Source organism: Podarcis erhardii, assembly GCF_964252035.2.
Source record: "Podarcis erhardii genome assembly, chromosome: 14".
NCBI classification, from domain to species: Eukaryota; Metazoa; Chordata; class Lepidosauria; order Squamata; family Lacertidae; genus Podarcis; species Podarcis erhardii.
This window is the reverse complement of record NC_138503.1, coordinates 21020604-21033533: the sequence shown is the minus strand read 5'-3', so window position 1 is coordinate 21033533 and position 12930 is coordinate 21020604. Positions and strand designations below refer to the sequence as shown.

General features: G+C 45.7%; 1 protein-coding gene across 5 annotated transcripts in view; it reads left to right on the top strand.

Moving 5' to 3' along the window:
* Window positions 1–12930, top strand: part of AKAP13 (A-kinase anchoring protein 13) — a 248683-nt gene that overhangs the window by 186834 nt on the left and 48919 nt on the right. For 4 of the 5 annotated variants that reach the window (XM_081838601.1, XM_081838603.1, XM_081838602.1 and 1 more), the window contains 4 exons: window positions 91–283; window positions 1935–2043; window positions 10009–10134; window positions 12699–12741. In XM_081838601.1, coding sequence (XP_081694727.1) covers window positions 91–283; window positions 1935–2043; window positions 10009–10134; window positions 12699–12741 — 471 coding nt within the window. The remainder of the gene's footprint in view (window positions 1–90; window positions 284–1934; window positions 2044–10008; window positions 10135–12698; window positions 12742–12930) is intronic. The other variant, XM_081838604.1, reaches the window with a different exon arrangement.

The following is a 12930-nucleotide window of genomic DNA, read 5'->3' as shown; positions in this document are numbered from 1 at the left end:
TTGGAAGCTTCCTCTCAGATATGCAGTGAGCTTGTATGTTGATCCACCGAGAATCTGCAGAAGCTTGAGATCTGTTTTCTCTCTCTTTAGTTACAGCTTAGAAGGCCTTGCTGGGGAGGGTGACGGTAATAAGAAGCCACCCTCCAGCCTCGAACCGGCAACTCTGAACACCAAAGATCTCCGGCAAAGCCCCCTGGCAAATGACGAGCGTGGTTCTCTAGTCTCACTCACTGAAGAGGAGCTGGAACTAGAACAAGGGGCAATTAGAAGTCTTAACCGCCAGGTAAACAAGATTCTTCTCCCCCCTCTCTCATTAAGAGTTTAATACCATCTGTATGATATCTACAGTGAGCTGAGTAGCCCATCCAGGCCACATTCACACCATATCTTTAAAGCACTATGATACTACGGTACTTTAAACAGTAAAGGCTTCCCCCCAAAGGCTTCTGGGAACTGTAGTTTGTTAAGGGCCCTGAGAGTTGTTAGGAGACTCCTATTCCCTTCCCAGAGCTACAGGAGTTGATAATCACAGGGAACTCTGGGAATTGTACCTCTGTGAGGGGAATATATGGGTTTCCTAACAACTCTCAGCGGCTCCCATGTATGGTCTGAGTGTGGCCCAGTCAGATATCGGCAAAAGTGACATGAGTCAATGGAATGACTGTCGTGTTGTAGTGAGGACATAAGGGGGCCGTTTCCTGCCAGAAGGGAACTCCAGTTTCCTTGAACAGATCTGTAGCAGGTTGTTCCTCATTTGATCTGCCTGCCTCCCACTCCTGCTTTTGTACAGCTTAAGAGAAGAGGGCGAATTATATTTCTTTCAGCCTTGCCCAACCTGCTGCCCTCCAGATGAACTACAGCTCCCAGCCAGTATGGCCAGTAGCCAAGGATAGTGGGAGTTGTACGCCACACATGTTTTGGGCTACCAGGTTAGGGAAGGCTGCTATGGAGAGGAAAACGGGGCAGTTTTTCCGACTTGCGCATTTAAGCCCATTTCACAGGAGCACAGGCAGAAGCTGCCTTGCGCACAGAATCAGACTGCCATTCCATATAGCTCACTCAGCATTGCCCACACTGGCTGTCAGTGGCTCTCTGGAATTTCAGACAGGAGCTTCTCATTACTATGTGGAGATGCTGCAAATTGAACCTGGGAGTTTCTTCCTTTCAGATCACCTGGGGATATTTTCTGGGATGGTGGTGAGGGACCCATGTACAGCATGTGGCTAGTCTTGACTGGCTTGCTTGTGCCACTTTGAGCTGTTTACTCTGCATTCACCTTTCTGTGTTGTGCCTGCTTAGCATTTGTGGCATACTTCGTGTCTGAACCTGTGTGTAAGGTGGTCCTACAATGGGGAGTCCGCTTTTTGGTTCCACGATGTTGGTGGACCTTAGATTCACCAAGTGTTTCTTCTGTCCCCAAGTTCCAGAGGGCACCAACCCTCTCTCTCATTTTTAAAAGGTGAAATTGGTTTCACACATGCCATGCAAAGACCCAGGCAAAGGGCCCTTTAGCTGCTTCTTCCCCAGTTGTGAGCATTAACAAGAGACTTGGACATAGCCCTCTGCTTATTATCGATCTCAGCTGCTTAAACAGGTGCTCTGCTGAATATGTTGTTGCTTGCTCATGCTGGTGAGGAAAGAGTTAAACAACCTTTTACTTGGTGGGTCTCAGCTTGCACAGGAGAAATTGACTCAGGTGAATAATAGAGACCGGGTGCTTGGGATTGGAGTCTGCTGCTTTGGAAGTCAGATGGGAATTTCTTCAGGGCTCCTGTGAGCTGTCTGGCTCAGTATTGTCAACCCTGACTAGAAGCAGCTCTCCAGGGCTTCAGATGGGATCATGCTAGGGACTGGACCTCCTGGCCACAGGTTGCCTGCCCCCTTTTATGCAGTGGGGTTTTGTAGTTCAGCTTTGCTGTCTTGTTTTTTTGCAGATACGCCAAAGATCTCAGCCCCGTGCCTTCAGCTTCACTGCAACTCCTGTTTCTCCCCCACTGACTAAGTCCATGTCATTGATGACCATTGGCCAAGCTGGACCAGACAGTGAGTACACGTGGCTCTTTGTCTTTCTTACTGCATACAGCGTTTGGTGATGACTGCACCTTGAGTGTACTAATAGCACCTTCCCCTTTTCCTGTGCCATGGCAGCTTGGATATAAATAACTGGAGCAGAGCACAAACACGCTGAGCTGCTTTATCCTGAGTCAGGCCTTTGGTCCATCACGGCCAGTACTGCCCACTTCCAATAAGCAGTGATTCTCTAAGGAGACACAGGGTGAGGCTTTCCCCAGCTTGGCTGCCAGAGAGTCTTTTTAACTGGAGTTGCCTGGAATTGAACCTAGGAATACAAAGCATGCAGCCTCCCACTGAGCTGTCAATCTTTTCTGGCAATCTTCAGATAAACAAAGTTGGGGTGGAGGTGGTTGCAGAGAACAAGGATGGACTTCATTCCTCCAGAAACACAGCACTGCTGCACCTTTCCACTTCCAACAGCGCTAGCTCACGTCGGAAGCAGCTGGTTCTTCGGTGGTCCTCAAAAAGCACAAATACGCTCCCTGTGACTAACATTCTCTCCCTTTTGAAAAATACCCACTCGGTGATTTTACGTATCTCTGGAGTTTTGAGAGACGTGGAGAACAAATAATCTCTACATCTGCTCCATTCTCCAGCGGATATGCGATGACACACCTGTTAGATGACTGTGCGCCTTGAGGGTGTTTTGTTGATGCCAGAGCTATGTCAGTAAGTGCTGGTTTGCACAGATCCACTGAGCATCTCATGAGCCTTGACACATGTGCAGTGACTGTGTTCTGCCTCTGAATTACTGGGAATATAGAGTGGCAAGAGCACTGTGGTACTCATGTCTTGCTTGCAGATTTCCTTAAAGCGTTTGGTTGGCCACTGTGAGAACAAGATGCTGGACTAAATGGACCTTCATTCTGATCCAGCAGGACGTTTTTGTGTTCTTAAGGACCAGCACAACTCCCATGGGGAAAGGTGCCTTAAGTGATAGGGAACAGCCATATGCTAAGTCACACCTTTGCTCCACCTAGTCCAGAATTGCCTCTGAATACCAATTTCTGGGAATTGTAAGCAGGGAGAGTGCTGTTGCTCTCACATCCTGCTTGTAGACTTCCCACAAACATCTGGGTGGCTACTGCAAGAAAACAGGATCCTGGACTATAGATGGGCCTTTGGCCTAATCCAGCAATGCTGTTCTTACGTGAGAACGAAGTCATTGCTATAATGCTTTGTACCCATGCCTGAACCTTTTCTGCAGTGTGCTGATAATAGTGTTTGCGCTAGGTGGAGGAGTTCCATTCCGTATTGGTTTTGAGATTGCGGCATTTGCACAGCCAGCCCTAACAATAGGCTGAGTGAGGCGGCTGCCTCAGGCAGCTGATTTTGGCTTGCAAAAACCCTTTAAAAATGGATCAAGGGTTAGTTATTGGCTATGTTTCTGTTCTATTTTTACTGCCAGGGAAAGGCACTTGTGAAATTTTTTGTCTCAGGTCCCTAAATAGTAATGGAATTATGTACCTTGAATTCAAGGAGAGCACAGTTTGCTGCTTTGCCTCAGACAGCAAAATGTGTTGGGCCAGTCCTGAGCATCTGATTGGATTTGCCCCGTATTCATTTTCATTCAGAAATCTGGATTTTGACTCATAGGTGACTTCTGCCATTTCCTTAAAAAAAAAGTCTTTCCCAGACGACAGCCACTCCCATCAATATCAGCTAGCCCTTTATTTTTAAGCAGAAGTGTCACCCTCCTGAAGCATTTTAGCAAAGACGGTGCTCTTATAGGAGAGAGACCCTTTTGATTAGGGAGCTTCTTAAGGATGCTTCACAAGGAGGTTAGAAAAACCATTCTCAAGACTTGTGACTAATAAAGATGTTGACTAGAGGTTGTTGTCCCTTAGCAATAGTAACCAAAGCACTAAGCTGTCCATCTATTAAAATAGCTGCTTCATCTGCTTTGCCTTATTGCACCAATTTTCCTCCCCCTCCCAAAGCCTGTCATTTAAAAAATAAAGAAAAAGGAAAAGGAAATAACCATTTGGTATCTTTTTCTTTCTCAGTTGCTAACCAAACACTAAAAGCAAAAAATAAAAAGAGGGGGGAAATTTCTTCCCAGAAAACAGGCTTGCCTGACAAATGAATGATTCCCCCTGCCTGTTCCATTAGAGGAAAACTTTCCATCCAACTTGGAAGGAGTGGCATTGCATCAGTCTGAGGCAAACTGTGGCTCGTTGTGCACATTCCTCCCTCCCTCCCTGCAGAATCTCCTTTTGCATATGCTACCAACTGGGACTTGGCAGGTATGGGGAAAGAACTCTCATAAAAATGTGGGGGTCAGCATTGCAGTTGACCATCTGGAGGATTGCATCTCTGACGGGAAGTAGATGGTTGTACACAAGTGTAACTGCTGTTGAAACTGCCACCCTGTTCCTCTGCCTTAAGGAAATCCAGCTGAGCTCATCTAGCTTAGTATTTTGTCTGCAGCAGGAATGGGCAGACTGCAGGCTTGAGCGATCTGCTTTGCTTTTTCATCGAACCATCAGCCTGGATCCAAGTCCAAATAGTGGCTTAGAAAAAGGAGCAGGCATAGAATTAAGGAAGAGGGCACCTCTAAGTGCAACTTAGCCCAGGAATTTGTCCCTCCCCCCAACTGAGCGCATAGCTCAGGGGTCTGCAACCCGCGGCTCCGGAGCCGCATGTGGCTCTTTTACACCTTTGCCGCGGGTCCGGGGCGGATGCTAGCGAGGGGAGGAGGCGCATTGTGCGCCCCGACACTCCCCACTGTGGCGGGCGCTGTACTGGCTGTGACGTCGCATGGGGGCGGTGCGTGCGTTAGTCACGCACCGTCCTGACGTCACCTTCCCGCCCGCCCACTACATTGTAAGGGGCATGTACGCTGGTTACTGCATTGAAAGGGGGCATGTATGCTTGTCTCTGTTTTGAAGGGGAGTGAAGAACACACACACACAAAAAGGTAACTTGTTAATTTAACGTTTATTTCTATGAGGAGGAGTAATTCTGAGGGGTCAAACAAAGAAATAATTAAAAAGTGACAAAAAAGTTATTTTTATAATGACGAGTTTTGCGGCTCCCAGTTGTTTTTTTCTTCGGAAACGGGTCCAAGTGGCTCTTTTTGTCTTAAAGGTTGCAGACCCCTGGCATAGCTCTTTAATGCAAAAATGCATTCTTGGGTTGCCTCCAAACCAGTTTTTGTTTCAGCAGCCTAATTAGTGGAGGGTGGTGAGCTATTGCTATTATTCAGCCACGGGAAACCCTTGCCCTTCCAGATGTTACTGAGCTACAACTCCCATTGTGTCTGGACATTGGCCATGTTTGCTAGGGCTGGTGGGAGTTGTAGGACCAAAGATTCCCCACACCCGAACAATTGGGATTTGAAAATCCTTGGTGTTCTGTTGCAGATCACCCAGGTCCCTACCAGGAGATCCTGACCTGCCTTCTTCCTATCTCTGGTTTGCAGTGATTGGCAGGGATTGCCTAGGATTTCATGCAGGGGCCATTCCCAGACACAGCTGGAGATGCCAGGGATTGAAGCAGGGGCCTTTTGCCTGCAGAGGACATGCTCTGCCACTGTGCTGTGCTCTCCTCATCCTACCCACTCCCCCAAAATGCCATCACTGCATGGCATGTCTTCCCATGCAGTGAGCCAGTGAAACACGCAGCACAGTGGATACTCTATAGTTCCAGCAATTTTGGGGGTAGGGATGGAGGAGGGGGAGTGGAGCTACCACTCTTGAGTGACAGCCAAATGCCTGCCCAAAGGTCTGGTTCCGGCCTTGGTTGAATTCAGATCTCAATTAGCACTAACGAGGCGTTTTCGCCTGAGGGTTCCTGCATTCCCTCGGTACAAGTTGAGAGAAAGTGAAGCAGGCTTAAGTCTCCCTCTTTGTCTCTCTCTCAGAATGTGGGATCTGTTGGCTTGATGCATTCCAGAGGGAAACCTCAGCCCCGTAGGAGCCTTGAGCTGTTGCACTTCCCTCCCCCCCCCCAAAGGCTGCTGGCAAGCAGATGCTTGGCCGTTCTTCATCGTCAGCATTTTGTAGAAGTGGAGGTTTTAGAAGAGCTCTTCTGCCAGAATGTCCCAAAGGCTGCTCCTAACTCAGGGATAAAAAAATATATAAAATCAGCGGGGAAAATGCTGGGGGTGAGGGGTAGTTAAAGGCAGCTGGAAGCTTTTAAAGAATGAAATCCCCCCCCCCCAGTGAAGGAAGGACCAAGGGCATGCTGGTGATGGTAGGGAGTTCATTGAAACGAACCTGTTTCAGTTTTGAGTCTTGCTTGCCTTTCCTGCTGTAAGCTACAATTCACAAAGACGTTTTGCTTGGATTGAGATTTTGTAGTGAATTGAATTTGGAGGGTCCTCCTGCAGGGAAATATCTGAGAAAGCGACAAGAGGGGCCCAATAGAAAAGGTGGCATTTCTCAGGGAAATTCCAAGAATAGCCAGAATACTTTGAAGAAGGCTACTGAACCCTTTTGATAGCTTAATACAGTAGGGTGTGTATTTACTTTTTGAAGTAATAGTGCCATTTGTGAACAACTGTACGGGTCAGCTAAGGGAAGAAAAGTTGTTAAAGCCCCCCGCCCCCGAGTGGTTCTATAGGGGTAGGACCAGTACTGAGGATTTAAGCCATCGGATAATAGCTTGACTTTGTTCTTTTTCCTGTGCTTGCTAATTCATTTAAAGTTTAAACTAATGTACCACTTCCAAAACCTTGAGCTTGTGCAGAGGCTTTTAACTGCTGAGATGGGGCCTGGCTTTTACTAAAGAGCATCAAGAGTCTTCAAAGCTGTGTGCTATACTTACACATCGGGTGCAGTCCAGCCAAAATGAAGCGTCTTTCAGGTGTCGTTGGGCTGAATTTGCATGTAACGCCAAACCATGGTTTGAACCTACACGAATGAATGCAAACAAGTTGCTGAGTGAAGTCTTGGGTTTGAGTGCTCTCCCTTCCATCCCCTTCTCCTGTGATCCTGGGAGAAGGACTTTGCTAGCAGTTAGTTCCAGTGAATCCAGGTTTGTTACATACAAACCAGCGATTGTGGTTTGAAACAGACACTGATTAGTTGAATAAACCAGGTCATGTGAGTTGGATTTGGTGTTTTTTTTAAAAAAAGAAACTGACCACAGAGTTTATTTCAAAGCATGATCCAACATATCAACCCTGGAGTCTTTGAAACCATAAACTAAACTTTAGCAAAGTCCTTCTTCCTGGCTGTATGGGACAGGGAAGGTGGACATGCGTACAGAGGCTTTTCTCGGGCTCATTCTGGCTTGTGCATCTAATGCTAAACCAAGGTTTAGGGTTACATGCAAAGTAACCCCCATTAACTTCAGTGGAAAAGTCAAGCATGTCTTTAAAATCTCCATAGATGAATTGATTGGGATTATGGGTATGATCAATTTGGGCTGGATTTTGTTCATTATGTGGAAGCTTTCCTGAAAAAAAAATGGATGTGTTTCCATGCAGAATATCTTTAGTATTGTAGAGCCAGGACTATCCAAAATATTTTTTTTGATTGCAGTGAGAGTTAACTCCCCTTATCTTTACCCTTATTGCTTTGTGGGGTTAATGGGCAGGAGGAACCCTAAAGAATTACATGGATCTTGTAAAAAGGTTTCTGCAAGGTAAGGTTGCACTTGGAACCTTCTGTAGTAGAGAGCTGTTCCTTTTAGGAGATAGTTCTGCTCAGTGTGGTGGCTTTCTGCTGCTACTTGTGGTGATGCTGCCTTGTATTGTACCCTCTAAATTCTGTTTAGTTGTTTGTCTTATTTGAAATCAGTAATTTACAAACTCTGTGGGGTGGGGCCATTAATGTGCTGTGAGAGACAGCAACTTGGAAACTTTTCCCAGGGCAGCCTGTATATTCATCTAGCTCAGTATACACTGACTGGCAGCAACTCTGACATTTCAGACAGAGGAACATCTATCCCATAGCCTGAGCCTTTTGATTGGCGCTTACTGAGATTGAGCCTGTGAACTTCTGTGTGCAGAGCAAATGCTCTATAGCTGAACTGTAGTCCTTTCCCTCTGCATCTTAGCAAGTGATACTTCAGCTTGCAGGTGAAGGACGCAGTGATTAAAGCCTCTTCCATCTAAAAACATTGTTCTGCATGGAACAATGCTCATTTTAACTTATTGAAGGCCCTTCTGCATACAGAGGCCATACTGTACTCCTTAGCTATGGTCCTTCCATCAACAAACTTAATAGTTTCTTTTGTGACCCCAAAGTCCCCACCAACATGCAAAGGGGGTTGCCCATTGTGACTCTGCTCACATTACTTCTCTGCTCTGCTCTCCTTCCTTGAGAGCCAGTGTGGTGTAGTGGTTAAGAGCGGTAGTCTTGTAATCTGGGGAACCGGGTTCGCGTCTCCGCTCCTCCACATGCAGCTGCTGGGCGACCTTGGGCCAGTCACACTTCTTTGAAGTCTCTCAGCCCCACTCACCTCACAGAGTGTTTGTTGTGGGGGAACAAAAAAAAATTCCTTCCAGTAGCACCTTAAAGACCAGCTAAGTCAGTTCTTGGTATGAGCTTTCGTGTGCATGCACACTTCTTCAGATACACACTTTGTTTGGGGGAGATACACACTTTGTGGGGGAGATACACACTTTGTGGGGGAGGAAGGGAAAGGAGAATGTTAGCCGCTTTGAGACTCCTTTGGGTAGTGATAAAGCGGGATATCAAATCCAAACTCTTCTTCTTCTTCCTGTGAACTGGACCAAGGGTGACTTTGGCCCTCTCTCTACACCAGATATGTTTGGGATCATCCAATCAGTCTTGGTGTAGAGAAGTCTCTGAAACTACCTACCCTTGGAGGAGCTTCCCTGCTGCATCCCTGCAAGAGTCACTGCTCTGAGCATGCTTCCTTCCAACCAACCAGGAAGTATATCCAGACTAATGATTCATGCGGGAATGGGGGTGGGCAGGTGGGTGCTTGTCTGATTCTTTCTCGTCCACACTCCAAAAGCAAACTTAGTGGGCGAAATGTGGCTGCACCTTCAATTTTAATTCATCAAAAATGTACCCTAAGCGCTTAGAGGTTTGGGATACAACTGATTTAAGGAATACAGCACCAAGTCCTGATGTAGATCGCAGAGGGATGACTTGCAGTCTCTGTAGATTGTAAACATTAGCCGTGTTGGCTCATCATGGCATGGTATGCTATAAGCCATGTCTTAAACCTGCTATACCCTCCTCAGCCAAGTTGCTTGAGGGGAGGGGTCTTAATGTCATGGGGTGGGTCCCTATTTTCCCCAAGCTATTAAGCTGGAGAGGATTTGTGCTCACAGCTGAAGAAGAAGGTGTCTGAGGATTTGAATAGCCGTTTTGCACCATGCTCAATCAGATCCTTGTGCGAATGAGGGCTGGCCACCCAGGGGTCACTAAAGAGAGATGCCTGCATCTTGTAGCATTGCTCTTGAACCTTTTCCTTTGAAGAATTGTTGTGGGAAAGGTTGCCAGTAAATACCGTATTTTTTGCTCTGTAAGACTCACCTTTTCCCTCCTAAAAAGTAAGGGGAAATGTGTGTGTGTCTTATGGAGCGAATGCAGGCTGCACAGCTATCCCAGAAGCCAGAGCAGCAAGAGGGATGGCTGCTTTTACTGCGCAGCGATCCCTCTTGCTGTTCTGGCTTCTGAGATTCAGAATATTTTTTTTCTTGTTTTCCTCCTCTAAAAACTAGGTGCATCTTGTGGTCTGGTGCGTCTTATAGAGCGAAAAATACGGTAAATAGCCTCAAGCCTACAGTTTACAGATTGAATGCAACCTGCATTATTTCTCTCCCCCCCCCCTCTCTCTGTCTCTCTCTCTCTCCTTAAAAAAGAAAGCCTTCTGCTCTGCATTGGTTTTGCTTTCCCACTTTGGCTTGCTCTTGGCTGCTCCTGTTGCCATTCCCCCTCTCCTTTATCTACTATTGTTTGTTGTTGTTGAAATGCATGCTTTAACGTCTGCTGTTAACCCACTTCTCAGCCCAGGGACGGACTCGGCCATCCAGACGAATTTCCTTCTCCTTCAGCATCTCTCCACTCATTCCTAAGTCTAAAACTGTCTTTTCTATTGGCTCTTCTTCCAGTGATGAGGATGAGGAGTTGGATAGTAAGTAATCTGCCTGGGCAGAATGAAGCTGGCTTTGGCGTGGCGCTAGGCAGGGAAGCGCTTACATTTTACCTGGCTTTTCTGGCTTTTCTTTAATGCAAGTGCTGCTTGCTAAAGTTGCCTCATCCCTTTCTTTGTGCTTCTGAACTTCACATGCTGCATCATAAAAGGGATGCCTTTCCTTTGCATCTGCTTACAAACGTTGGCACTCCCAAGAGTGCTTTTGTGCTGTCTCCTGTAGATGCCACGGCGCTCAAGCTTTTTGAAAATCTGTTTTGCTGTTTCACTGTGGGTCGTTCCTTGGCGAGGAAGGGGAAAGTGTTTGCTTTGGGCAATGGTCCAATGCCACCATTGTAGTTTTGCCACATCACACTCTTGCATGTTGAAAGCTTCACAGTAAGAGTCGCGGATATGTGTATGTTTTTAAACCGTGTGTGTTTGCTTGAGAATTGTACATTTGATATATAGCAGGGGTGAGGAACTGAATCTGGCTGGAGGGCTGGATCCGCTTGCCGGGGGTACTTTGACAGGTGGTTGGGTCCACCCACCTAGCCATTTACCTGATGCCATACAGTGTCAGGGGATTAATCTTTAAATCCATGGCTGCAAAGAACCAGGAGCCCGTTTTAAGGCACTTCTGATTCTTCGTTTCCAGCATCAATTGAGTGCTTAAAAAAAAATTCATGTCTTTTTCGGCCAACAGAAAAGGGCACCAAATTCTACCAGTGGCTGGAAAGGAAAAGAACAGAAGATGCCCTCCAATTTTTTCCTTTTGAATTTGGTGTCCTGACTTTACCTGCCCTGTGGCTGGTATCACACGGCATCATACAATGTCATGGGCTGGAGAGATTGGCTTGGTTTGAGCTAAACCACACCATGGGCCAAATGGGGAGACTAACAGGCACAATAATGCCCACAGGCAAATAATGCCCCTCTCCACTGATACATATGTTCTAAGGTGCCCTCAAATCATTTTACATTTTCAGCATAATTGTATGATATGTTAGGGGTTTTGTGCTTCGTCACTCAGACATGCACAAGGGGAGGCAGCTACTACTTAAGTAGAATAGAGGCTTCCTTACCAGATATCCAGCTTTTCTTTGGAAAAGAAGAGCAACTTTTTAAAAACAAAAAACACAATCGATACACATTTTTTCCTTTCAAGTAAGAAATAAACACAATAAAAGAAGCAAAAGAAAAAACCCCTACAATCTTCTCCGTCAGGTGGGAAAAAAGAATGAATATTCAGACAATTTAACAGGAGTCACATCACAGCGGTCATCATTTCTTAAGAAATGCAATTCATTTGAATTATTTACTTGAGAAATTTCTTGATAATGCTTCTGGTGCACGTGATATAGAGATCCCTGGTTTGCCCAGGTTACGGATGGGAAATGGAGGTCCTGGGCAGTTCTCCTAGTTAAAGTTATTCCAACACCATTATGTTTTGAGAAGTTGAGACTTTAACTGGCATAGGCCTCCTTAGATGCAGTCCAGATGATCAGAACAGGTGAGGTAATTTGCAGAGAGAGGCGGATAGAACTCAAAGCAGTCAAGTCAAGTCAAGTTTTATTGCGGCAAAAGCCAGTGACACAAAACACCACAAGATCATACAAAAGGAAATCAACAACAGCATCAAGAAGAAAAAAGAAAAAAGAAAAAAAAGAAAAGAAAATTATTACGCAAGGGAGCTTCGCAGTGTGTCGTTCAACAAAAGAGATTTACGCTTCCTGATTGCTAAAGTGCAAAATTTGGCCACCTCATATGATATTGAGCTTGAGGAATCTTCCAGAAGGTAGACTCAAAGCAGTGTATATAATCACTTGCCTTTAGCACTTGGTCAACCACAGTCTGGAGCTCTGTGCAGTTTTAAACTGTTGGTGGGGGGTGGAGCCTCTAAAGACTACAGGAATTTCAAATAGTGAGCTTCTTGTCATGAAGACATCTTGACAATTAGCTCAAAGCATGCTCCGTTTGCGTCTCCGCTTTTGCAAGATAGTCTTGCAAAGGTCACAGCCTGATATCCACCCAGTTTGCTGCCTGGAGGTGAAACTAAACAAGGGGCTTTTTCTTGAGAGCTGTCAGTTTTGGGTTGCAGGCTACTTCCCAGTTATCACCAGTGATGTCATATCTGCTATCCAATAAGAGCCTGTGATGCTTGCACAGTCATGTTTGAGTCGCTTTTCTCCAGCTATGCAGTAATCTGCTTGGGATTCTGTGCAACTTTTGTGTTGGTTATTTTGTAAATCATAGGTCCTGAAATGCCAGTAGTAACCAGTTTTGGGATGCTCCGGAGGGTATCTCTGGAGACACTTGTGTTAACATCTGGAAACAAGTGAACAAGCAAGCCCTTCTTGTCTTCATTATTCAGGACTTTGTAAAGAAAGAATGGGAAAAACCCATTCAGAATTACTACTTTTATAACCATGGTTAAGAAACCTTTAGTGGACCCAATGGACCAATTTTCCACCGGGATTTTGCGTTAGAATGTGTCATAGCCATCAAGGTTAACCCCAGGTGCAATTATTGTTAATTAAAAACCTTTTCTCCTTGTCTTTCCTCAGGTAACAGATCTTTCAGCAGTACCGGAAGTTCATTGACTCAAAGGTGAGCTTTTGGTTTCCCCCCTAAAATTGAAGGCAGGGTTTTGTTTTGTTTTGCAAACTCTTAAAACTCTCTCCATTTCCTTGAAATAGAAAAATCAAGGCTGTCACCCAATCAAGAGAAATCATGCTGATTTAACTGTGCAAGTTTTAGTCAATTCATTAGTTAAGTGACTAAAACTGCGTGGCTTTG